Source organism: Podarcis tiliguerta, assembly GCF_965153285.1.
Source record: "Podarcis tiliguerta genome assembly, chromosome: 12".
NCBI lineage: Eukaryota > Metazoa > Chordata > Lepidosauria > Squamata > Lacertidae > Podarcis > Podarcis tiliguerta.
Genome location: NC_139545.1, coordinates 51039365 through 51066714, shown reverse-complemented (window position 1 = coordinate 51066714; position 27350 = coordinate 51039365). Strand labels below are relative to the sequence as shown.

Sequence of the window (27350 nt, the reverse complement as noted above, 5' to 3'; positions counted from 1 at the left end):
GTCGGCCACGACTGGACCTAATGGTCAGGGGTCCCTTTACCTTTACCTTTATTTACAATAAAAACCTAAAGCAGTATCAAACAATTTTAAACAGTCACAGCTCCTCTCACAGAGTCCTGGGAACCGCAGCAATCAAAACAGGACGAATGTGCGATGAGCAGGTTTCAGAAAGTGACCATAGATTTGTAGAATTGGCAGAACTGAGAGTGCCACGCAGAGCTGGACTCCCTAACCTGGCTATTTAGAGGATTAACTTTAGTGTTAATCCACTTTAGAGGATTAACACAAACACCCCATAATATGATTTGCTTTCTGAAATGATATTCTAGAATGGTTGGATAAAGGCAACACTTCCACAAGGACTGTTTGGCGAGCCGGCAATTTAATTTATATCCTCCAAATTTTGCAACGCAACGCTTAAATTCCACAGCGAGAAAGCTTGCTGAAAAGGGAGGTGGCAAGAGTGTTTTTTTCTGCCCTTTCTTTGGTCTGGATTTGCATTTTGAGCAATTTCATTTCTTGCTCCACAAGAGCCACAAACTGGAGGCATCTTGTGGAGCCGGAGTAATCTGAGACGAGGTGAGTCAGTTCCCTGGATGAGACCGACTTCGCGAAAAGGATCACACATCTGCTATTATTTCACCTGCTATAAACAGCTTCCCCAGGGCATTAGGACATGCCTGTGACACAAATGATGAAGTCATTGTTGGCGACGTTCAGGAGAGATGAAGAGTCAGCAAAGTTTCCTTTGGATCCAGAATTTTAATCCGCAGCAGCCAGAACAATCAGCTGGCCCAGAACACCTTGGAAGCTCTCTGCACAAATAAACACTCCATGATGTGAACTTTCCATTGAGTGATTGCTTGAATTTATAAGTTAAAGAAAGTTCTTGTTTTCTGATGTTCTGTGTTTCAATTTCTCCCTCCTCCCCATTTCTTATCTTCACGCTAACCCTGTGAGGTAGGCCAGGCTGAGAGAGAGTGACTGGCCTAAGGCCTTCCATGGATGAGTGGTGATTTGAACCCTAGTCTAGTTTGACCTTCTAACCATCACACGCCACTGACTCTAGAAATCTGGCAGGAACCCTTGAAAAGGAGGAACAAAGTGGTTTTGCTTATGCCCAGAAAGTCATAAGAACTTCATCATAGCTATAGAACAGGGAGGGATGCGGGTGGTGCTGTGGGTTAAACCACAGAGCCTAGGACCTGCCGATCGGAAGGTTGGCGGTTCGAATCCCCGTGATGGGGTGAGCTCCCATTGCTAGGTCCCTGCTCCTGCCAACCTAGCAGTTCAAAAGCATGTCAAAGTGCAAGTAGATAAATAGGTACCGCTCTGGCGGAAAGGTAAACGGCATTTCCGTGTGCTGCCCTGGTTCACCAGAAGCGGCTTAGTCATGCTGGCCACATGACCCGGAAGCTGTACACTGGCTCCCTCGGCCAATAAAGTGAGATGAGCGCCACAACCCCAGAGTCTGCCACAACTGGACCTAAAGGTCAGGGGTCCCTTTATCTTTACCTTTTATAGAACAGGGGTAGGCAACCTAAGGACTGGGGACCGGATCCGGCCCAATTGCCTTCTCAATCCAGCCTGCGGACGGTCCAGGAATCAGTGTGTTTTTACATGAGTAGAACATGACCTTTTATTTAAAATGCATCTCTGGGTTATTTGTGGGGCATAGGAATTCGTTCATTCCCCCCCATATAGTCCAGCCCCCCACATGGTCTGAGGTACGGTGGACAGGCCCCCTGCTGAAAAAGGTTGCTGACCCCTGCTATAGAAGAATGACTGATAAAATTATTGGATCTGGCTGCGATGGCGAAGCTTGATTAGAGACGGGTTAGGGGAATCATTGAAGACAGGAGTGCCTGGCGTGCTCTGGTCCATGGGGTCACGAAGAGTCGGACACGACTGAACGACTAAACAACAACAACAACAGGGGAATCATTACTGACATTTGTTAAGGACTGGAAATTTCTTGTGGACTTTTTGAGTGAAATAGAAAATGAACTGGTAATATCAGGATTTGAATATTGGAATAATGCAGGTTTATAGAAGATAGAATGGTTGGGTTTTAAGGAATGAATATTATATGTAGCTGCAGGACAGGGAGCCGGAAGTCATAGAATCATAGAATTTTAAGAGTTGGAAGGGACCCCGAGGGTCATCTAGTCCAACCCCGTGAAAGGCAGGAATCTCAGCTAAAGAATCCATGAGAGATGGCCACCCAAACCTCTGCTTAAAAACCTCCATGGATGGAGATTCTGTTCCATTGTCAAACAGCTCTTACTGTCAGAAAGTTATTCCTGGTAAAGAATCTCCTTTATAATGAATTTCCTTTTTAGGGTTTGTATGGATGGTTTATATATATTTTTAAGTTCATTGAATCGATTTTGATGTCCTTAGAGCTTGTGCTTCTGTTTTATTCTGTTTTTGCCCTGTATACCATTTTGAAGGCTTTATGCCATGCAGAGGTCTATAAATTTGATTCATACATAAAAAGATATGTATTATCTTAATCCTCTTTTCTCTTAATAGCAGTCTGACATAAAGAAATGTAGGCAACCTTGAACAGGAATTAAGAATGTGGAAGTTTTCTCCCATCACTCAGCCTAGTAAAAGTGATTCTCTTTACTTTCTTAACTTCTGTACACCAGACTGCTGTTATTGGAAGAGAAATGAAAAAATGAAGGATGTCTGACTGGTGTTGAAATGGTCAGTTTAAATAAAATAACAAACAGGTCTTTGGCTAAGAAAAAAATACCCCCATCACACCACACTGTAAAAGTGTTCAGGAATTTCCATTGTTGTTTCATGGTCATTTAAAACCCCCTTGGCTCTTTCAATAGACAGATTTAACTACTTCATGAAGAGAAATGATCTGATGGGTGATTTCAAAGGAATTAACTCTTTTGGCTAAGCACACCCACGCAGACAAACAAACTGACTCAAGTTATTTTTCAGAAGTCAAATTTACCTTCAGAATGCAGATTTTTAAAAAAACAACCACAAAATACCTAAAATCTTCACTTGAGAATATACAAAACGTTGTAATAAAATTGCTCTTACATGGTTTCACAATTGATTTAAATACTGAACAGGTAAGAAAGCGAGGAGTCTAAGAATACAAGACATGTTAACAATGAATAATAAATTACAGTTCTATTTTTTTTTTAAAAAAAGAGGAAAGCAATAACCATCAATATGCAAAAAAATCCACCCTGGTATTTTCTAGAATCCCTCCCCCCATTTTCTCATTAAGAGGGAAAGACAATGATAGGAATTCTTAAATATGGGTTCATGTATTTCATCCTGATACGGATCTGTTGCTACATATGGATAGCTCTAAATATCCTGTTGGAAACGTAATTAAGCCAAAGCTATTGACAGCTGTGATAAAAACTGTTTCAATTTCTAGCTATAGAGAAGTCACGGGAGTGTCTGTGGGCAAATGGCATGGAGGGAAGTGAGAGTAAGGGGAGCAAATAGGTTGGGGGGCTTCTGTCAATCAAAATAAGAGGTGGGGGAAGGGCACCGCAGATTGAGAATGATCTTCTTCTTTGGCGATCTCTCGTAGCCGAGTAAGATTGTCTTCCATAAACACGGTTTTAACAATGAGTCCATAAGTGACTGTGGAGGCCAATTCTGGAACCAAACGTCCTTCCAAAGTGGGGACATTGGTTCCCGGGCGGGAGTTGATCACGGTGTAGATTTGCCAAACGTGCCTTCCTCTTAGCACGTTTCTCCCTTGTGTCCTGAGTTTGAGCGTCTTCAAAGCCCATGACACCTTTGGTAAAGGCTGTTCTCCAACTGGAGCACTCTCAGGCAAGTGTTTCCCAATTTTTGGTGTTTATACTACATTTTTAAAAGATTTGCCTTGAGACAGTCTTTGAACCTCTTTTGTTGACCACCAGCATTACGCTTTCCATTTCTAAGTTCAGAATAGAGAAGCTGCTTTGGAAGACGATCATCAGGCATCTGCATAACATGACCAGACCAAAGAAGTTGATGTTGAAGAATCGTTGCTTCAACACTGGTGATCCCCCCCAAAATATTGGCTCCCTGGTTCTTTAGTTGTGTCCAGTGTCTGTCTCTTTGACCTCTGCTTTGAACATCTGATTGTCTATTTTTTGGGGAAAGACTGTTTGGACCGTTGGCCTAGGACAGCAGGGCAAGCCTTAGAAGAAGTCTTAAACACAGGGCCCACTCTTAAAAGCAGTTGCCCCAATCTCTTTCTCTTCAGTTTGAAATCCAGGTCTGTATTGTGATGGCAGGAAGCCATCTTCTTCCAGAACCGGTTTGGAGTTCATCAGTCACAGTCTCACACAAACCCTAAGACTGTTCTGCAAAAGTTTTGCGAAGCTGAAGAGCATCTCCTGTCATGCAATTTCCATAATTTACAGTTCCTTTATCTTGAATGTGCTGGATTAAAGACATTTGGGTCCTATTAAAACCAGCTGGCTTAACCTTCAGCCCTGGAGTGAGGTTAGCTAGCTGGTAGACTACCCGCCATCACTGTTATCTGATTCATTTTTTGGCAGGCTTGGAGTTGCTGAAAGTGACATAGACCACCCCTGTTTCCTGGTTGCCTCCGTTTGAGTGGAAGTCTTCTGCTGGGCTGTTCAGGTACCTACGAAGGATTGGAGAGGCCGTCACTTCATATCTAGTAGGGCAGGAGACCATGTCGCATGTGGAGGAGGTCTGCGTCTCTGACTGTTTGGTGACGGTGGTGGAAGAAGTGATGATTTTGTTTCCAAACTGGTCCACCTCCTCATACTGTTCCGTTACGGTTCGAGTAGCCCCATAGAGCTTGGATCCATCGGAACTCGTCTGAAGTTCTAGTATGCTTTTCTGCCTTCTTGGATTTGATGGGCTTAAAGAGCTCAGGGGAGCTACTCCTCCTTGGGTCAAGCTTTGGGAGGTCTCCCGTTCCTGATCACCATTGCTGCTAAGGTGATGTTGGAGATGGTCGGGACTACGGAGATATTGCTGCTTAATTAAGCTCCCTCCTTTTCTCATCTTGATGAGCTCCTGCTCACCTTCACTGAAGGTCAAGTTGCAGCCGTCAGACCTCACCGAGTGACGTGGCAAGGAGCTAAAAATATCCTGAGCGAACGTGTCCCTTTCTGCTGCCCTGTCCAAGTAGTCTGAGGAAGAGGAACGCACCATTTTGGGGGATTCTGCGGTCCTCCGTGCAGCCGATTGAATGGAGATGTAAGAAGGGGAAGAAGGAGAAGTCACTCGTGGCTGAACAATGCAGGGGACCCCTAGCTCCACTTTGGGCACCTCGTGCCTCCTTTCCTCTTCCCCGGATGAGTTCTGCACCCCTCTTTCTTGTTTGGCTTTGCTGGAGACAATGCTGATCTTGCGGATGTTGTTGCCGGCTGCAAGGCCCTGGGAACTCCCAAGAGACTCCTTGAGAAGTCCGGAGAGCCCAGCTATGTCTGATTCGGATTTCAGGCTGGAAATAGAATACAGGGCTTTCCTGATGGTCTCTTCAATGTCTAGCAGCCTGCTCAGGGTCTGCTCCTTTAGATGAATGATCTCAGCACTGGCTCTCTCCAGATCTTCAAAGGCTAACTCCACCGACGAAACGCTGTCGGCATCTTCGCGTGCTTCCTTCATCTGCCCAGCCTTCTCCGCCTTGGGCTGTTTCGCCAGGTGAGCTTTGTGATACACCACCCACTCAGGGACGTTCTCGAAGAGGCTTCTCAAGGCTTTCACATCCACCTTGGAGGTTTCCTCCTCAAATTCCTTCACTCGGGTTAGGATTTCCTGGAGCTCCTCTTGCCTTCGCAGGTTCTCAAATATCTCCATGGCTTCCTTGACGTTCCCTTTCATGATCTCCTCCTTGTGAACAGACAGCCTCTTGCGACGTTCGTCTTCGGTTTCTCTGCACGCTTTCTCCCGCATGACCACGACTGGCTTTTCCTTTTCCGTCTCTTCTTCAGCCTTCGCTTCCGGTTCTCCTAACCCCCTGCTGCTCACAGACTGGTGCCCTTTAAAGAACTGCTTTGATGGTGAAGACATTGAACCACAAGTTCCTGGTGCCTCTTCTTGCGCCCTCGGGCTTGTTCTCTTTGTAGCAGAGCCTCCAATGACGGTTGCCTTTTCTATCTTCGATGAGGAGACATGGGCTGTGACGGTTCCTTTTCTCAGAATATTGGCCTCGCATGTTGCAGAGAGATATGGCTTCCTCTGACCTTCCAAGTTAGGAAGACCCATTTGACCTCCAAGAGGTGAGAGAGAGTCTTGCTTGCCAGGTAGCACACAACTCTTTTCTTGCTGGCACAACTCCAGAGATCCTTGGATTTGGGTAGTAGGCTGGCAGTTCCCTCCTCCGCAGGCAACCGACCCATTTTTAATCTCCTCTGATGAAGACGCTTCCACTTTGCTCTGCTCTCCCTTCTTTGCCTTATATTTCTCTTCCGCTACTTGCAGAGGGGTCTTGACAGTACTTTTCGTGGCCCTCTTCTCAAAAGCGACGTCCGTGACGACAGTCGGCACGGGGCAGCCCGTCAAATCATCTCCGCATGCAGATTTCTTCCCTGCATCAGCCTCCCCAGGTGCCCTGGTTTGCTTTGTAGGGGAAGCCATAGGTTTGTCCTGCTCAGTTGTGGCTGGAGCTTTGGGTGGGGAAAGGGGAGACACCACTTTCCCCGACTGCCCTTTCCTGCAGCAGGGAGGGTGGGGTGGTGCTTCCTTCGAAAGGAAGTCTGGTTTCGGAGGTGGGACGGGTTTCTTCCTTGGTGGGGCGAGAACGTCGGGCTTGGGGGGAAGTTGCGGCTTCTCTAAAGGACGCTGGTTGCTGGGCTTGGCAGGTGGAGGAGGGAGAGTCTGAGGAACATGGGGTGGGGTGGGGAGGCAATGCTCTACAGCCTCTGCTTCTCTCAGTTTGGTTGGGGCTGGCGAGCTCCCTTCGGCCATCACTGAAGCTGAAGCTGGAGGAGGAGGAGGAAAGTCGTTAAGAGCTTGCGAGCCTGAAGCCACTACAGCAGCTGCCTGACTACTAACAGACTCATGTTTCTTTTTACAACTGGAATGGGACAGCCCTGCATTCCTGTATATCATGGCCGCTTTAAAATCTCCTTTGGAGACATTAACGTTAGACTTCTCCAGGGACTCGAGCGCGGCTTTTAAGTTGCCACGGACAACGTCCTCTTTGTCTACTTTGTCTCTTTGTTCTGTGGCGGCACTCTGGAGGGCCCGGATAGCGGTCTTTACATCCCCTCTGATTATCGCCTCTTGCTCTCGTTCTTCTGGAACGGAAGAGTGCTCTTTGTAATCAGACTCGACAAATGGGTTTACATAGGACTTCACTGGCGTGGCAGTATACAGGCCATCCTTAATACTAAGACCTGCACTAGGCGCAGCTCGGCCGTCCGGGCAGGCTGCAATGGGCAGCGCGCCTCCCTGGACTTCCTCAGAAGCACTGACCTTTGCGTGGGACACCATGGTCTTCTGAGACATGGTCTTCTGGGACCTGGAGGCCTCCTGCACGCGGAGGAAAGTGACGTTGCTTGCTTGCTGCTGCTGCTGCTTGGTGGCCTCGCAGCCCTCTGGGTTTGCTGCAATGGATTGCACAGCCACCTGGGGCTGTGCGGGGCTCAGCTGAATCTCTTCAGTCGTCTTCTGCAGCTTGCTCTGGACTTGGTGCTGGAGGCTTTGGGCCTCTGCCGTGGCTAGCCGTAGGCTTTGCATCGCTGCTTGAAGGTCGCTCCCCAGAACCTGCGTTTTGGACTGTGCTGCCATCTGGCTGGCTTCCCCGACCGTGGAACAGTGGGTCACCCCAGCTGTATTATCCTTCTGATCTGCTACTTTGGTGGTGGCAGTGGTGCTGACGGCTGTGCCCTCCTTCCTGTTGCCCAAGATAATTTGTTCTTCTCTGGCTACCCTGTGGCTACCATTCTGTGCCTTTTGCACTGACTGCATGGGCAAATTAACACTCCCAGAAACAAGACCTTCTTTGACTATCACAGGGGGCGGGGTTTGCGCAGGGCAGTGCGCAGAGGAACCTAGATCACTTGCATGCATCGCCTTCCTTTCTAATGTACCTTCTTTGCTCTCACATAAGACCACTCGCTTAGCCCCACTGCTATTCCCCAGCACAATGTCTGCTGCCGCTGTCACATTTTTTTCCTCCTGCAGCTGGGCAGGAGATACTCTGACCTCTTCCACCGTTTTCAGGGACTCCTCTTTTGCTTGCGAGGAAACCAGGCCCTCTATCTCGGAATCCCTTTGGAGGTTCTTTAAGTAATCCAGGTCTCCCTTTTCGATGCAGCTGGTGTACAGCTGGACATTGCCCCTCTCATTGTCCTCTCGCCGGACGGTCGCAGTTGCCCTCTGCTCCTGGGCAGAAGCCAGCAGATTCCCAATCGTCAACTTGACATCCCCCTTGACAAACTGCTGCTGTTGAGCAACGTGGTGAAGGAGAGAGTAGATGGTCAAGTTTGCTGACCCCATTTGTGTCTCCTGCATAACGACCCCTTTCTTGCTTGAGGTGTCTTGGCTAAGAACTTCTTGGAGAGCCTTGGCCGCATTGCTGCTCAACTCCTCTTGGCTCTTTTCAGCCTTGCCAGACTCCAATAGCTGCACTGCACTGATTTTGATATCCCCAGTCTCTTTTTCCTGCACCAAAACCCCCTGGCTCTCCACGTTGGGCCTCTGAAGCAGCCGCATCAAGATCCTTTGCAGGTTGCCTCCCATGACCTCTTCCTTCTGGATTTCGGGGGCTCCTTGGCTGCCGAGTTGATACTTGGCCATCTTGACGCTCTCAATGTCGTTGGCTTCGATAAGGATGCCGTCGTGTTGGATCACTTGGTAGGAGAAGAGAACTTCCAAAGTGTCCTTTATGGTTCTCTCCCTAACTTCTGTTTCTGTGCAGTGTTGAGAAGCGCTGAGCTTGTCCAGAGGCGTGCTTTCAAACAACCACGTGGTGCTCTTCACGTCGGCCTGAGGGACCAGCTCTTGGGGCTCAGCACTTGCAGAAGCCTCTGTGTCTTTCAGGCTGTCCATGGGCTGAGTTTCAAACAGCCACGTGCAGCGTTTCACATCCCCTTTGGCAATGTCCTCCCTCTGTACCGTGTTCAGGCTGGAGGTGCTTTCAGATTCTCCTCTGAGGGAGTCAATAGGCTGGTTTTCAAAAAGCCAGGTGGATGTCCTCACATCTCCTTGCTGGACATCACTGACACTGACCATCCTCACGTACTTCTTTTGACTCACTTGCTCTGATTCAAAGAGTTGCTTGTTGGACTGGACGTCCCCCTTTGGCACGTCGTCAACAGTTTTCAAGACAGGCCTCTTCTCATCAGCGATGGAATCCAGAGGCTCTGTTTCAAACCTCCACCTGGCTGTTTGGACATCTCCCTTCTTGACGTCCTCTTGGGTAACAGCCCTGATCACAAACACCTCTTCGTCTTTCTTGATCTGGTCCAAGGGTTTGGTCTCAAACTGCCACCGGGCGCCTTTTACGTCCCCTTTCATGATTTCTTCCTTCTTCACAGATGTGACTTCATGGTATCCTCCGTCTCTGTCCTGGATGGCGTAAAGAGGCTGTGTTTCAAATAGCATTGTGCAAGACTTGACGCTGCTGTCTTTGTTCATGGTCTCCTCCTGGATTTTCTTGATTTGCATCTCGTTCTCTTTGTCGTGGATCTGATCCAGGGAGTAGGTTTCGAAGACGAATCTCTTGCCTCCGACATCTCCACCTCGGATGTCCTTTTCGGGGGGCACCTCTTGAATGCCCTCCGTGCTGCTTTTCAAGGTATCCATGGGGCAGTTTTCAAAGAGCCAGGTAAACTTGTGCACTGCCCCTGCCTCGATGTTCCCATCTGTTGGGATATCGATGGCCTTCATGACCGGGCTGGACTTACCAGCTGAATCTAAGGGCTTCGCTTCAAAAAACTCCTTCACCCTGGACACTTCACCAGACTGGATCTCCACACGGCTGGAGTACCGGATTATTTTCTTTGAATCGGCGTCACTAGTGACGTTATTGATTAAGGGTTCCGTCTCAAACAGGTGCCTGGCTGTTTTCACGTCCACCCCTTGCAATTCGTCCTGGCGATAGGTCTTGCTGACCTGCAGATATTGTTCCTCTTGGCCTTTCAGGGAATCCAAGGGCTGTGTTTCAAACATCCACGTGCAAGACTTGACATCTGCTCGTGGCACAGGCTCTTCTCCATCCTGCTTCTTCTTCTCCTCTTTCTCATACAGGGTGTCCATTGGGCGTGTCTCAAACAACCACCTACAGGTCTTCACGTCCCCCCCTTGGGAAGAGTCTCCTTTCTCAGAGACCTTCTGCTCTGCCTGGTTCATCTGACTGTGGATGACGTCGATGGTCTGTGTCTCAAAAAGCCACTTGGCTGTCTCCACGTTCCCGGCAACCACCTCCTGCTTAGTGATCCCCTTGATAAGGTCCACTTTTTGGATGCTGTCGTCAAACTGGTCCAAGGGCTTGGTCTCAAACATCCACTTGTAGTTCTTGACATCTCCGCCCACTACCTCCTCTTCTCTGCTCACAGAGGTGACTTTGTGGAAGTTCCCAAAGCTGTCCTTGATGGCGTACAGAGGCGTCGTCTCGAACAGAAGCTGATTCGCTTTGACGTTCCCTGGAACTATTTCCTCTCCTTCCTTGATAGCCTCCTCGGTGCTCGCTTGCCTGATGCTATCTAAGGGGAGGGTCTCAAAGAGGCTCTTGAAGGCCTTCACGTCGCCTTTCTCCACCTCTTGTACGCTGGTGGCCGAGGAGTCCTCAGGTGGAGATTTGGAGATGCTGCCCAAAGGACAGGTCTCGAAGACGTGCTTTGTTTGCCTCACCGCTCCTTTCTCCTCCTCTGAAAGCTCTACTTTCTTCAAATGACCCACTTCAAAGTCATCCTTCAGCCTCTCCATCGGCTGGGTTTCGAACAGCCAAAGAGTTGACTTCACGTCGCCTTTGATAACTTCCTCCTTGGCTGGGATGCTGTCGGAGGCTTCTCCTTTCAGGGCGTCAAGAGGCTGTGTCTCAAAAATGAGGCACTGTTTACTGACATCAGTCCCCTGGATAAGGTCTGGAGAAGCCTTGAAGTCTGCTTCTTCCACGGTAAATTCCCTTATGGCATCCAGGGGCTGCGTCTCGAACATCCATTTTGCTCCGCTGACGTTCCCCGGGGCCACCTCCTCCAGCGATATCCCTCGGATGACTTGCACTTTGGAGGTGTCCTTGTTGATCGTGTCCAGAGGCTGGGTCTCAAAGAGCCAGCGGGCCGTCTTCACGGCATTGCTCTGAATTTCCTCTCTGCAGACAGATTTGATTTCGTGCATGTTTCCTGTTTTGTCCCTGATGGCGCAGAGGGGCTCAGTTTGGAAGAGCTTGACGGTTTTCTGGACGTCGCCTTTGAGCTCTTGAATCTCCGACTTCAGCTGCAAGATGTTCTGCTCCTCCACCGAACTGCAGCGGCCCAAGGCGTCTAAGGAATGGGTTTCAAAGAGCCGGGCGGCCCCCTTCACATCCCCTCTCTGCACGGGCTCTTTGAGGACTGCCTCTTGCAAGTCGGTCTCATCCAAATACATTTTGTTCAAGGAGTCTAGCGGCTGGGTTTCAAACAACCACCGAGCCGTGTGTACATCCCCTTTGGCTTGTTCCTTCTCGGATGCCTGGGCTGAAGGGACCAGCTTGTCTCCGTTGAACGGCTGGCTTTCAAACCTCATGGACCTGTTCTTCACGTCTCCGCTTGGGATGCCTTCCTCCTCGGTCGGCTTCTTGGCGGCTTGACGTTCTCCAATGGAGTCCAGTGTCCAGTTCTCAAAGATCCAGCGCATGGATTGTACCTCTCCTGGAAGCACTGCATCTAGATTCACTATGGCCTGTGCGCCAGGGTCGTCGGTACTCAGCATCTCTGCCAGGTCCTCTGACACAGCCTCTTCCAGGTTTTTCCTCAGCTCTGGGTGCATATGGCGGTAAAGTCTCTTCAGCTCATTCACCTGACGCTGCTGGTAGAACCTGGAGAAGGACTCCTTGGGAGGAGGTGGAGGCAGAGGGTTAGTATCCTGAGTCGCGGGAGCGGAAGATGCGGCTGAGGCAGAATCCTGGGGAGGAGGAGGTGGGAGCAAATCCTCATCCGACTTGATGTTTGCCTTAGTAGACTTTTCGTTTTGAGCTTCTGCCATCTTTAAGGAAACAATTTTATTTTATTTTTAAGTCAGCATAATCCCTTCGTCAGTATACCAGTTTGTTAGTGAGAAAGGTCAAATCCATGCAGCAGCTTGGGTTAATATGCCTAGCTGCGTGTTCATTCCGTACCTGCAAAGCACAACAAGCGTCACACCACTGCAAACTCGCACAACCACCACAACTGGTTTCCGGTTAGTGGTGCTAAAGACACCTGTAACTCCAGTGAGAAGCTACAACACAAACTCTTCCCAGGTGCTTGTTTCTTCAGTCTTTAAGTCCTATGTTTCTATTTAGCTAGAAGAGGGGTTGCCAACCTTTTCACGCCCATGGGTGCATTTCGATTTTTGAGCAAGTGCAGGTGCCATGACTGTTGGTCACTTCTCTCCTCCCTTTCCAAGATCAGCTCCCCTGTGTTAAGTATAATTGTTTAATTCACACTGATATGGGAATGCCTGAGTATTGCTGAAAGGTTTAACACTGGAAAAGTCCACTGCTGTATTCTAAGAGACTCTGAGCTTTAACTGAGTTGACAGTTAACTATTGACGTTTTCTGCTAGCTAACACGTGAGTGTTTAACTTTAGATCACATGAGAGGCATTGAACTGCAAATTCGCCATCTTGGAAGGGTGGTGGCTAGAGGTTTTTGTTTGCAGGCTGTGAGAGTGAGGATGTAAATGAAGCTCTCCAGGAGCACACAGCCTCAGGCAGGAATGCAGGATGTGGGAAGAGACAGACCTCTGCTGGAATTATTTCATATTTTGTAAGGTGCTAAGCCTATGCTTTGGACTGAAATATGTCTTACGGAACTGTTTGGATGTATCATCTGATGTTTTTGTTATGTTTTGAATAAAGTTCTGCAAGTAAAGTTTGTAATTAAACTTATGGGTCTTGGTAATGTTCTATTTCCAAAATGAGTCTGTTTTTATGCACCCAACCACTGGAAGCTACACAATATTAATATCTACAATACCCTGCCAAAGAGGCAGAAAGAGAGAAAGGGGTGTATATGTGCTTTGCTTTTCCAAGAGATCTGAGCAAAGGCTGAATTTTGTAGATGAATCTGAGCCTTGGAAAGTGCATAGAGCTGAAAGAGGAAGTGGGAAGGAGTGTCAGTCTTCCCACTTCCTTCTTCAACTCTATGTACTTCCAGAGACAGGAAAAGAGAACTTCGCCACCTCATGACCGAGGGGGAAATGAGTGGTGGTTCAGAGGCTTCATGGGTAGCAAAGGAAGACCTTGAGGGTACCATTGCACCTGAGAGCACCATGTGGTTAGAGAATAACACGTTTTTCAAGTCTTGAATTCGGTTTGCCCCATTTTCACATACATTTGTGAATTTTTGCACCAGTATGCTACAGTTTGGGACTAGGACCTAGGAGACCAGGGTTCAAGTCCTAACATGGCTTCTCACTACTTCACAGGGTTGTTGTTGTGATTAAATGAGGAGAGGGAGGACCACGTACCCCACCTTGAGCTCCTTGGAGGAAAAGGCAGCACAACAATGCAATGCATAAATAATGTTTGCATGAGAATTCATACGCTTCTCCATGGATGTTGCTCCTCATAGACACTTTTTCTTGGCACACAGTTAATTAAATTTGGCAAGCAATTCCTCTCAATTCAATGCACTTTTGTACATTTTCAAAAATGCATTCTTTTAATGCATGCAGCTTTTGATAATATACACGTTTCGTATGCATTCATTGGTTGGGGAACCACATTGCAAAATTCAGAGGAGTTCCCTCCTGAAGAAGAGCTGAATTTCAATATGGAAAGTGTGGATTTTGGTATATTGCCCCTTCTGTGTTTGAACCTGATGCACAGAGAGGAATCCGACATCGCAGAGAATGCAATGGGTAGCTCAGAATTTAAACAGGTGAGTCCCACCTGCTTTTTGTACAGTATGAGTCCCTCAGTCAGATGCATAAGCATTTCCCGTAAACAAAAGTCTGGACAGCGTATTAGTAAACAACAGCAGCAACAACAGAAATCAGTACACTGCAAACCAAACTGCAAATCACTCCAGTTTCAATTGCCGTTTGGTGCTTTCCACCAGTTCTACATTAGTGAGGTTTAAAACACAAGGTGATGTTGAAGCTCAGCGTGAGACACAAAGCCTGCATTCATTGTTAGCATAAACCGCACAACCGCCTACAGATACTGGATTAGGCAACCACACCTATGTTTGTAGCATTTCCTACCTTATTTGCTTTCTGGTTATGCGGAGAATTACAAAGGGATCTGGTGTATGAAATTCTGAACGAAACACAGAAAGTAGATTTATACTTATATATATATATGCATACATATACACACACATCACTAAATACATATTGGTAGGCCTGTAAGCTACAAATATGGAAATACCAAATTCAATGTCAGTGTATAGGCGCATTTCTCTAAAGCTATTTTATCTTAATATTCTGATCTTTCAGTTTCACCATAGTGGAGGCGTATTTGTGCTGCATGCATAGACTGGTTTGACGAACCAGGGGTGGACCTTGGTAATCTGGCGCCCTGTGCAGGGCCAAAATTTGACACATGACCCTCCAGCCCAAAGCTGCCTGCCCAAAGCCGGGCAAGGGAGGAGCAGGTTTTGGGAAGGAGGCATGTGGCTCTGGCAGGATCCTAGAGCCCTCCTTCCTCCTTCCCAAAGCTGAGAAAGAGCTAACTAGGCTTTGGGAAGGAGACGAGAAGACCTCCTGCAGAGGAACTGATTGCACTGCCCCAAACCTGCCTCTGCCATTGGCCATGGAATTCTGGGAGTTGTAGTTCACTGTGGCAGCAGCATTGGATGGGATGGGGAGACTGGGATTCCCAAAAGAGAATCCTCTGCACTCTCACCAACTGTTATCCCCCAGGTTTTTGGCAGGGTGGGCACATGAAAAAGAGCAGGGGTCGTGCACTTTTGACAGCTGTGTAGAAGAGGGAATCCCAGCTGTTAAAATTCAGACAGTACATAGTGTTGGACACGCACTTGGATGGCTGTAACACGAATTAGAGGGTAAGGCAATCGATCTCTACCAGCCACGATGGTTATACAACTGCTTCCAGTGTCAGGGAAAGTTCACCTCTGGGTACCAGTTGCTCGGAATCACAGGTAGTCAGAATACTGATGTGCTCAGGCCTTCCTGAAGGGTTTCCATAAAAGACCTGCACTGGCTCCCAATACGTTTCCCAGCACAATTCAAAGTGTTGGTGCTGACCTTTAAAGCCCTAAACGGCCTCGGTCCAGTATACCTGAAGGAGCGTCTCCACTTCCATCATTCAACCCAAACACTGAGGTCCAGCACTGAGACCCTTCTGGCAGTTCCGTCATTGCGATCCCTCCCATCAGATGTCAAGGAAATAAACAACTATCTGACTTTTAGAAGACATCTGAAGACAATTCTGTTTAGGAAAGTTTTTAATGTTTGATGTTTTATCGTGTTTTTAGCCGCCCAGAGTGGCTGGGGAGGCCCAGCCAGATGGGCGGGATATAAGTAATAAATAAGTAATTATTATTATTATTATTATTATTATTATTATTATCCCTGTGGAACACCTGGTTGGCACCTGTGAGAAAATGATGCTAGGTGGCCATTTGGCCTCCTCTAGCAACCAGGCTCTTTCATAAAATCATAGAATTGTAGAGTTGGAAGAGAACCACAGTGGTCTTTTAGTCCAACCCCATGCAATCTCATGAATCTCAACACGCGGTCCCCTATCCAATTTGAAGCCACACTGAACCCTGCTTAGCTTTTTCAAATGTGCTAGCGGTTTTATTGCTGCACCCATAGAAGGGTCCTTTTCTATATGACTGTTAAATGTGCAGGAGCCCTGATCCGTTTTGCATCAAGAGCACTCTGGATTCATGTTGGGTTGGCTGTATTTTATCATTTTCAATTTCTGTCTCCTCATTTTTCCAGTAGTAAGTTGAGTTCATCAGCAGGCATTTTTTAAAAAAGCCATTAAAAAAATCACCAGCGTTTTAGTGCAAATTTCCCCTAATATATACATTTTTGTATTGCAAGCAAATTTTCCGTAATAAAATGCATATTTTTTGCTTTTGTTGTTTTCACTAACATATCCATTTCTACAGAGCCACCCCCCCCCCAATATATTTATTTTGCACACATGATTTGGTTGGAGACCTGCACTGCAAAATCAGAAGTACAAATTTTGAAGGAGAGCTGTGCTATGAGGAACGGCTAAGGGAGCTGGGCATGTTTAGCCTGGAGAAGAGGAGGTTAAGGGGTGATATGATAGCCATGTTCAAATATATAAAAGGATGTCACATAGAGGAGGGAGAAAGGTTGTTTTCTGCTGCTCCAGAGAAGCGGACACGGAACAATGGATCCAAACTACAAGAAAGAAGATTCCACCTAAACATTAGGAAGAACTTCCTGACAGTAAGAGCTGTTTGACAGTGGAATTTGCTGCCAAGGAGTGTGGTGGAGTCTCCTTCTTTGGAGGTCTTTAAGCAGAGGCTTGACAACCATATGTCAGGAGTGCTCTGATGGTGTTTCCTGCTTGGCAGGGGGTTGGACTCGATGGCCCTTGTGGTCTCTTCCAACTCTATGATTCTATGATTCTATGATTCTATTGTGTCGGAAATTCAAATTAGGATGGTTCATGCTGAAATGTGAACCAGATTGGATTTCTCCACTATTCCTAATTCATGCTAGTTATCATAGAATTGTAGAGCTAGGGTCATCTAGTCCAACCCCCAGAAATGCAGAAATATTCAATCCCATACGGGGATTGAACCTGCAACCTTAGCATTATCAGCGCCATGCTCTAACCAACTAAGCTATCGCATGCATATGCCCGGAAACAAGCTGATGCCAATCTGAACACAGTGTTTGCAATTATTTGAACTCTTAAAATTGCCCTACAACCATTTCAGATCCATGCATTGTATATTAGCTACTTGGACAGAGGGAGATGACCACAAAAACACACTCCCATAATAGCATTCACCCTCCCACCCTGTGCCCCAATTCTCCTCTACTCGACCATTTGCCGGAGGAAGGCATGGCTCAAATACTTCTTTTAGCTCAGAAAAATGGGAGGAATGTCAAGGCTGAGAAACTTACTGGTTCTGTCAGACCACCGGGGAGATCCGCAGCGGCAGCTGCTGCCTGAGACAGATAGAGAACGGACCGCTCCTTCACAGAGGGGAACGAGGCCGCCCTGTGTCCTTGGCGAAGTATGTGGCTTTTGTGGCCCGAGCTTTTTAAAACTCCCAGGGTCTTCTCATCTGCAACAGGGACAAAGATAGACACGCTAAGATGTGTGCCAGAGTTCCAGCACCAGTAGAAATGCTACTTCACAGAATCACAGAACTGTAGCGTCGGATGGGACCCGAGGGTCATCTAGTCCAACCCCATGAAATGCAGGAATCTTTTCCCCAACGAGGAGCTCGAACCCGCAACCCTGAGATTAAGAGGCTTGTGTTTTACCAGCTGAGCTATCCCAGCATTTGCCCATTTGTGGAGTGAAGCCTCACCCTCCTGCTAGGAAGCTTACTGCTTCAGGGTCCAGATAATGTATGATCCTGGTTAGCAACCGATGGCCACACTACTAAATCTGGCCTAAAGGTAAAGGTAAAGGGACCCCTGACCATTAGGTCCAGTCGTGGCTGACTCTGGGGTTGCGGCGCTCATCTCACTTTATTGGCCGAGGGTACAGCTTCCGGGTCATGTGGCCAGCATGACTAAGCCGCTTCTGGCAAACCAGAGCAGCGCACGGAAACGCTGTTTACCTTCCCGCCGGAGTGGTACCTATTTATCTACTTGCACTTTGATGTGTTTTCGAACTGCTAGGTTGGCAGAAGCTGGGACCGAACAACGGGAGCTCACCCCGTCGCGGGGATTCGAACCGCCGACCTTCTGATCGGCAAGTCCTAGGCTCTGTGGTTTAACCCACAGCGCCACCTGCGCATGGTACTAAAAACAAGCCCTGCGGTTGTTAACCCCGGAAGCAAAGGAACAGTGAGGGTGAGCCCTTGCAAAGAAGTCTGGCTGAACTCAACAGGGCTTAGTTTCTTTGCTAGACAGATATAAGATTTCACTCTTGATCTCCTGTTTTGGACCCCTCGCAGCCCCATTGCTTCCTGCTCAGCTAAACTCCCCACTCTGCTCTGCCTAAATTCAAACCTGCTTCAAGCAGTCTCTCTGACCACCTCCCCAACTCTGATGCATATGGCATTCCAAAGACGGGAGAGAGGCTTCCAGCAATTAGGGACTGTTAAACCCAGTCCCAAAATCCCCAAAGAAAACTGAAAGGGGGAAGAAAAAAGCACTGTGATACCTTTCACAAATAATCACAACGCTATCATTTGTTGCAGAGCTGTGACAGTGAGACTAAAGGGCAGATTTCTTCTCAAAACACCTTTTCCGAGATGAACTTTGGTACTCATAAAATCTCAGGTATGTTGCCTGATATTACCATTGTCACTTTTTTTTTAAAAAAAAGGCTTCATAGGAGCAAGTCACTTAAATCCCATTTTTATGAGTGCAACCATGCGCCATTTTGATGCCTCTAGCTCCGTGTCCTCTGGGGTTGCCAAAGTGAGTTGCAATTTAGAGGCGAAAGGTTTTCTGTGTAGGTTAATCTACTGCAACGCTCAATTCCCCTCGGCTTTATTGTGCTTGAAGCCACTGTTGGCTTATCAGCTCTTATAAAGCAACATTTCCGAGAAAAGGAGTTACAGACAGCAGCCTGAGTCATGTGCCTTGGTGACATTCGCCCCATACATTTAAAGCACATTTAATGCACGTGGTTTCCCCCAAAGAATCCTGGGAACTGTGGTTTGCTAAAGGCGCTGGGATAGCAGCTCCGTGCTGAGTAGATGGCAAAACACACAGCACAAAAGGAAAAGAGGAGGCGGATGGAAGAGGAAGAGAAGCAAACTCAAGCTCCAAATTCAATGAAAGTGGATATTTGAATAGGGCAGACTATACACATGCAGGAGTGGTCAGGAATGGTGTATTCTTCACCACTTTTAAAATACTTGGAAAGGGGGGAACCAGCACATGCCCAGTGCCCATTTTTGTGTGTTTTGAAGAGAAGTTGTGAAGAATACACCTGTGCACCCTCTTGCACCAGGAACATAGGGATCTGCCTTAAACTGAGTCAGATCATTGGTCCATCTGACTTAGTATTGTCTGCACTGACTGGCAGTGGCTATCCAGGGTTTTAGGCAGGATTTCTCCCAGCCCTACCTGGAGATGCTGGGTGTTATCTCACCCTGGGCCAGCAAGGGGGATACTGTAGATAGTTTTCACTCAGGTCCACATATGCAAATAAGGGATTGAAAGTGACGTTCAGTTATTGGATAGTTACAGAAAGTGGTTACAGTTGCGTTGTAGTGGAGCTCTAAATAAGCAGGCTGGCTGAACCCTTCAGTTCAGTTCTGTTCTGTTCTGTGAATAAACAAGAGCTGTTTGAAGAATTGCTGTGCCGTCTGATATGTTCACCCACAACTTAACACTGGGCTTTGAACCTGCGGCTTTCTTCATGCAAGGTGCCCTTCCCCCAGAGTACAGCGTCGGGTGAGAGACTGCTCCAGAGACCAATTTATGATGGGCCTTGACATTTAAACATCTCAAACAGCTGAAAATGCCATGCTGAACCACGGGGATGCCTTGCACTTATTATTCCAGTGCGTGACACATCTATCATGCACACAACTGATGCAACAGGCCGGCCAGGCATGGCGGCCCCAGCCAGTCTAGGCATTTGCCTCTCGCTGTGCAGATGCCCACAATACAGAGTTCGCATCTTTTACTGAGAAACATGCTTCTGTGAGGGGGTCTATTTTTATAACCTCCACTTCACATCCCAAGGCCACGCTTATGTAGGACGGATGAGTCTATTTCTGCCCTGCGTCAGATTCACATATGTTCATTCGCAAGCACCTTCTCATCCCCTCACCCGTCTTTTAAAAACCACCTTGGAAATTGGCATTAGTTTTGGATGTATCCTTTCAAACTGCATTTTATCTCTTCCCCATGCTAAAGATTCCCAACTGCTTCAATCTCCCCTCCTAGTCTTTCCCACCCTCCTCTGGCCTTAATCTCAGGGCACGGGTTCAATGCCCTATGTTGGCTGAAAGATTCCTGCATTTCAGGGGGCTGGACTAGATGATCCTTGCAGTCCCTTCCAGCTCTTCAGGTCTTTGATTCAAGGATATCCTTTCTAAACCGCAGTGCCCAGAAGTATGTACAGCATTCCCGCCAAAGTCTGTGTTAAGTCGTGGGTGAAGATATCAGGCGACACTCAATTCTTCAAACAGCTCTTGTTTATTCACAGGCCAGAACAGAACTGAACTGAATGGTTCGGCCAGGCTGCTTATATAGAGCTCCACTACAACGCAACTGTAACCACTTTCTGTAACTATCCAATCACTGAACGTCATTTTCAATCCCTTATTTGCATATGTGGACCTGAGTGAAAACTATGTACAGTATCCCCTTGCTGGCCCAGGGTGAGAACTTGAGTACATAACAGTCCGAACAAAGCAGAACACAACAATACCATAGGATGCTATGCTTCTGTTGAGGCAGCCTAGAATTGCATTCGGCATTTTTGCTGCTGCATCACACTGCAGACTCGTGTTTATCATATGGTCTGTCCTTAAACTTCAGTGTCCAGGTGTGGACACATTATTAGTAGCAAGCAACCAATTTCTGCTGTGGCTTGGCAACTTAATTAATGCTCTTCTGCGATATGTGGCATCCAAATTAGTAGTCAATCCAGACTCAGAATCAAACATTGTTCCAGATGTTCTGGGTGAGTCCCTGAAATTTCCCCAGCCCTGAGTTCCAAGTGGAGAAATGTGTTTCTTGGGAGGGATAATGGGAAGTTGTAGCAGAATCAAGCTCTGTCTCAGACAAGGCAAGGTCCCCATACCCACCAACATGCAGAGTCCCCAAACGGCGACATGGAACTTCCTGTCTGTGCTCCCTGCAAGTCATGTGACCTGCACGAGATCACAGAGCCCAAAAGACACACATGGGGGGGGGGCGTGCTGTCACCAAAAAGTGCACGTTTTGGAGTGCTGCACAAGATTGCGGCTCCAAAATACCGTATTTTTTGCTCTATAAGACTCACTTTTTCTCTCCTAAAAAGTAAGGGGAATTGTGTGTGCGTCTTATGGAGCGAATGCAGGTTGCGCAGCTATCCCAGAAGCCAGAACAGCAAGAGGGATTGCTGCTTTCACTGCGCAGCTATCGCTCTTGATGTTCTGGCTTCTGAGATTCAGAATTTTTTTTTTCTTGTTTTCCTCCTCCAAAAACTAGGTGTGTCTTGTGGTCTGGTGCGTCTTATAGAGCGAAAAATACGGTACGTGCTTTTTCAAGGTGAGATCTCAGTGCAAAACCATGCGAGATCACAGTGACCAGTGCTCTTGCAGGAAAAAGCAGGGTGTTCTGTTTTTTTCCAGGATGCTTGTGAGGTATGGGTCTACTGAAGTGTAAAACCAAGCAAGTGAGAGCAAACTTTTTGGGTAAGCCTGCAACTTGAGAGCAGGGAGAGATTGTCAGCAGCGAGAACCGAGAGTTATGACTATACAACAGAGTCAGGAAGCCACAGATCATAGGAAAGTGAGGTGGATGAAACGCAACAGAAGGTAATTTAGAAAGCGTTCAGGAGCATAGCTGTCAACGTTTCCCTTTTCTTGCGAGGAATCCTATTCAGAATAAGGGAATTTCCCTTTAAAAAGGGGAAACGTTGACAGCTATGTTCAGGAGTCTCCAGTTCCTCTGTGAGAAAGCAAAGCAAAGCATCGTGGCCATCAGAGTGGCGGGTTCTCAGCCTGGAAATGCCAGTGACAGGTTTTTTGAAGAAGAAATAATAATATTTTGATTGCATATAAGAACATAAGAGGAGCCAGCTAGATCAGACCAGATGCATGTCTTCAGCACAACAGCAGTCAGAAGGAGTGACCAGGCCTGCAAACTCCATGCACTTCTGGCGGAAAATGAAAAACAGACAGGCTATCCCTTTCTTCAAAAGAGGAGCGGGGTAACTCCAGCCCCGCAGACCTAATTTGACCCAGTAGTGTTTCCAATTTGGCTTGCAAGGCCATTTCTCTCAAGCCACGCCCACCCTCCCAACTCACGACATCCTATATAACCCATAGGCGTTGCCAGGGGGGCAAGGAGGGGGGCAGCTGCCCCTCCCCCAAATTAAGTAAATAAATAAAAATACTTAACTTACTGACCAGTTGTGTCGCAGACAACTCGGTTCTGCCCCCCCCAACATAAACCCTGCCCCCCCCCAATAAATCCTGGCTACGCCCATAATATGACTTGGCCATAATCATGCAAGTGGCTGCCTGGTGTTTTGTAAATAGCAGCCGTATGGGAGGGGCACTGATCCAAATTGGGATCATGGTTGAGGGAGGGCTTTAACCCTTTGCTTCCACCTCTGTTCCAATCTCTCTCTCTCTCTCTCTCTCTCTCTCACACACACACACACACACACACACACAGACCGTAACTGCTATTGCATCTGGAGGAAAGCTTCCCACTGGTGCTGAAAAACATAGTTAATGTCTAAATGTTAAGATGTATGGTATGAGCACAGCCTCACACCCAACAGTTGAAAGCTGGCAACCTCTCTGTGCGTGAGATCGGCTACTTTGGCCGGGTTGCCTTTTTCCTTCCTCGCTACAAATACCTCAAACTCTTGAGTAGTCAACAAAGCTCAGCTTGTGGCATCCGGTAAATCATTCTCCGCTGAACTGGCTGCCTTCCAGATGTTGTGGACTGTAACTCCCATCATCAGCAGGTAGTCCAAAAGATCTGGAGGCCATGAGGTCGGCAGAGGCTGTTTTACACTTGACTCGTTTTTTCTCTCCACTGTAGCCGTCATTACTAAAAATGCTCATGCAATACCCAGATTTGCTCCAAGACCCAGAATCTATAGTCAAATAGACAACTCCTTCTCCTCTCCCGCTACCTGCCCTGCCCAGTTTTGCCGCTACGTTAAAACCACGGCGAGTGTGTCGTCCGGCGGTGCCACCCACCTGTTAGAATCGATGGCTTCCTTCTCCGGACCGGCTGAGTGCCACCATCCACCCCTGGCTTGCCGCCGGACGCAACCGCCTATTAAAAAAAAGGCAAAGCTGCAAGCTCAGCGCCCAGCCTCTCCGCCGGAGGTGGCCAAGAGCGTGTCGTCAGCTTTGCTGCTGAATCCATCTGCCCCGGACAAAGAGGCCTGCTAAGCGAAAAAACCCTATTGTGTGTCGCGGCATAAGCCCTGCTGTGGCTGCCCCAAATGCCAGCAGGATTTTTCTCTCTCTGCAGGAGCAGAGAGGCACAGCACCCAGTCTAGCCTGGTGTGAGCTGTGTTCCATCGCAGCCTGCCTTTCTTCCTCAGGAGGAGTGTGATCCATGCACTGATCGCACCAAGCCTTGATTATTTTCATCAGCATTGCTGCCTTAACAGCATGCCACCCCACAACCAGGAGTTTCCCTACCCTTCCTGAAATCCTTTTGGCTTCCCTCAAAATTTCTCAGATGTTTCGCCTAAGGAGGAACTTGCAAACGCAGGGCCTGAATTTAACAGTGGGCAAGATATAGTGATGCCTTAGGAATGTAAAAAAAACAAACCACCCTGGCAAACATCACTGGATGTTGGCATAAGAATTCACCAGATCACTCTGGGTTGAGCTTGGCATCAGTTCCCCAGACCACATACTGCCTGAGAGTCCTTCCTAATTTGCTTGCACAAAACTCCTGCGGAGTTTCGATTTCGTTGGGTCTTTATTCAGCATTCATCCCAGTTGGGTTGCAGGTTATTTAGACAACTTCCCATTCACCTTTCAGACGTCCCGCGAATTTCAATGCCTTTCCGCGTCACTTTCCTAACTGCAACTATTTGGTTTCTCTTTTCAAGTGGGTGACAGGGCACATCCATTGCACCCACCTAAATTTTATCCCAGTATCTGCAAAAATGCTGACAAGTCTAGAGGTGCCCTATGTGGCTGAATGATTACGAGGAAGAGGAGAGAGATGTTTGCTGCAAAGCCCTGGAGCAAAAACCTGCTTTTCTCCTAACGGAGGAGTGTGAAAAGGATTTCTGGAATGGGTACCTTGTATTCTGCCCTGCAGCAGGAGTCTGGCATACTTCAGTTTTGGGGTTATATTGGGATTCCCAGCTTTCACACCCCATCTCCTTGGACCACGCCACTAAGTACTTGCCCCTTCCTGCTTCCTTTCCCCTCTTGCTGCCTGCTGGCCATTTCCAGCTCTCAAGCGCCAATAATAATAATAATAATAATAATAATAATAATAATAATAATTTTTTATTTGTATCTCACCCATCTGGCTGGGTCTCCCCAGCCACTCTGGGCGGCTTCCACAAAGACCAAAAATACACTAAGATGTCACACATTAAAAGCTTCCCTAAACAGGGCTGCCTTAAGATGTCTTCTGAATGTCAGGTAGTTGTTTATCTCTTTGACATCTGATGGGAGGGCGTTCCACAGGGCGGGCGCCACTACCGAGAAGGCCCTCTGCCTGGTTCCCTGTAGCTTTGCTTTCCGCAATGAGGGAACCGCCAGAAGGCCCTCGGCGCTGGACCTCAGTGTCCGGGCAGAACGACGGGGGTGGAGACGCTCCTTCAGGTATACTGGACCGAGGCCGTTTAGGGCTTTAAAGGTCAGCACCAACACTTTGAATTGTGCTTGGAAACGTACTGGGAGCCAATGTAAGTCTTTCAAGATCGGTGTTGTGTGGTCTCGGCAGCCACTCCCAGTCACCAGTCTAGTTGCCGCATTCTGGATTAGTTGTAGTTTCCGGGTCACCTTCAAAGGTAGCCCCACATAGAGCGCATTGCAGTAGTCCAAGCGGGAGATAACCAGAGCATGCAATACTACTTCTTCAACTTGCAAATACTTTGCTGCTCGCTCATTGCCTCACCTTGTGCTGGTGGCCTCTACATTACCCAGCATCCTAGGTTTACTTCTGAGCAGAAGAGAACCATGCCCCCTCACAGCCACACGACTCACTCCCCTGCTTCAGCCTGTCTGTCTGTTTGTCTGTCTCCAGCCTAAGGCTAAGCCTCCCTGCCCCCACTCCCTGCTTTCCATCCTGCTCAGTACTGGAATTACTGGGAGTGAGGCAAAGCAGGTGCTAGAAAAAACAGACTTCTTTCTTTCTTTCTTTCTTTCTTTCTTTCTTTCTTTCTTTCTTGTGGGTCACTTTGCCCCCATCTCTAATGAGAAGGGTCTGTACAGACCAACAACCCTGATAAGAGTTGATTTTAAGACTAGTTTCTGTTGCCAGCGCCAGATTTAGGGTGGTACGGGCAGTTCCCGTGCGCTGGGTGCTGAGCCGAGGGGGTGCAAATTTAGAAGCCCCATACAGTGGTACCTCAGGTTACATATGCTTCAGGTTACAGACTCCGCTAACCCAGAAATAGTACCTCGGGTTAAGAACTTTGGTTCAGGATGAGAACAGAAATCGCGCAGCAGCGGCGCAGTGGCAGCAGGAGGCCCCATTAGCTAAAGTGGTGCTTCAGGTTAAGAACAGTTTCAGGTTAAGAATGTACCTCCGGAACGAATTACGTTCTTAACCAGAGGTACTACTGTAATTGAGAAGATCAATTTTGGGGCGCAAAAATATGGCCTTGCACGGGGCGCCATATTACGAAGGATTACCAAAGTCCGCCCCTGATATTGCATTCAAACCCACCATGCAGTCATGCCATGGTAGAAATGTTCGCCTGGAATATACCCCAAGCCCTCATTGATGTGATTTGTGATTTCTTCACTGAATGTCATGGAATCTTAGGAATCCTAAACCGTCCTTGCAAGGGAAAAGCCAACAGGAGGAAGCAAGGAGAAGCCGGACACTGAGGTCCAGCTCCGAGGGCCTTCTGGCGGTTCCCTCGCTGCGAGAAGTGAGGTTACAGGGAACCAAGCAGAAGGCCTTCTCAGTAGTGGCACCTGCCCTGTGGAATGCCCTCCCAGCAGATGTCAAGGCAATAAACAACTATTTTACTTTTAAAAGACAACTGAAGCCGGCCCTGTTTAGGGAAGTTTTTAATGTTTGATGCTGTACTGTTTTTAATATTCGGTTGGAAGACACCCAGAGTGGCTGGGGAAACCCAGCCAGATGGGCAGGGTATAAATAAATTATTATTATTATTATTATTATTATTATTATTATTATTATTATTTAGTGCTGAACTGGAAGAACGTTAAGCTTTGAAAGCCGGTGAGGGGGGTTTAAGTAAAATGGGGAGGGGTGACGTTCCCTCAAAGTTTTGATTCCTTAGGAAGCAGTGGAAGTTCCTTTTTTAAGAAGAAGAATAAAAAAACCAACATTCTCACTGCCACATCAGCTCGTATAGCTCAGTCGGTAGAGAATGAGACCCTTATTTTCAGGGTTGTGGGTTCGAAACCCATGTTGGGGAAAAGTTTCCTTCAATGGCAGGCAGTTGGACCAGGTGACCCTCACGGTTTCTTGCAAACCTATGGTTCTGTGGGGCAGCAGTGATGATCACAGAGACCTTTCTGGTTGCAAAAAGGCCCTGAGTGCCATTTTCTCCCCATCTCCATGAATTCATGACATTTTGATGGAGTGTCATTCCAAGGGGATTTTTCCAGTGTTGCCCAATCACAAAATAAAAGCAGATCTGAATTCCTCACACCCCAAACCCTATTTCTTAAGACTTAATAAATTTGCCAAAATGGTAGAATGGCCCACCATCTATTCCTTCCGCTTGCACTCCATCTGTCTTTTCCCTGCCTGAGCTTCTACGGAGAGGCATCTTGGCCTGGACTGTGGACGTCAAGCATCCCAGCCCTGCCTTCCAACGGCCCGTGTATCTGTGGCTGGAAGTTAAGGAATTCACTCGCATGGCCTCTCCCCTAATCCCTCTCCCTTTTGCTCCGCTGCAAGATAATTCGGGCCTTGACAAAAGGCTTGCTAAGCGCCGGCGCCGCTCGTGCCCCCGGCCTCGGGGGATTCTCATAGATGGATAAGCAGCAATAATAGCCCCAGGGGTGGGGGGGTGGGAGCCAATGCATCCTTTTAACCGGAGGGTGATGGGTCCAGCTATATATGCAAGCCTGCAAGCCCCATTCAGGCAATGGGTAACGCTCAGCCCCCTGGCACCGCCCTGCTCCGCCCCCTTTTCGTCTTTGTGCTGGCAGGCCATTGTCCTGCTGCCAGGACCCTGATCCTGTCTGCATTCCTGA

At 47.8% G+C, this 27350-nt stretch overlaps 1 protein-coding gene across 1 annotated transcript; it reads right to left on the bottom strand.

Moving 5' to 3' along the window:
* Window positions 1-2953: 2953 nt before the first annotated feature.
* Window positions 2954-17315, bottom strand: XIRP1 (xin actin binding repeat containing 1). The gene is made up of 3 exons (XM_083405884.1): window positions 17230-17315; window positions 14353-14407; window positions 2954-12147 (listed from the first exon to the last, which is right to left on the bottom strand). The coding sequence occupies exon 3, from the start codon at window positions 12145-12147 to the stop codon at window positions 4525-4527; it is 7623 nt and encodes a 2540-aa protein (XP_083262010.1). The 5' UTR covers window positions 14353-14407; window positions 17230-17315; the 3' UTR covers window positions 2954-4524.
* Between the last annotated feature and the right edge of the window lie 10035 nt (window positions 17316-27350).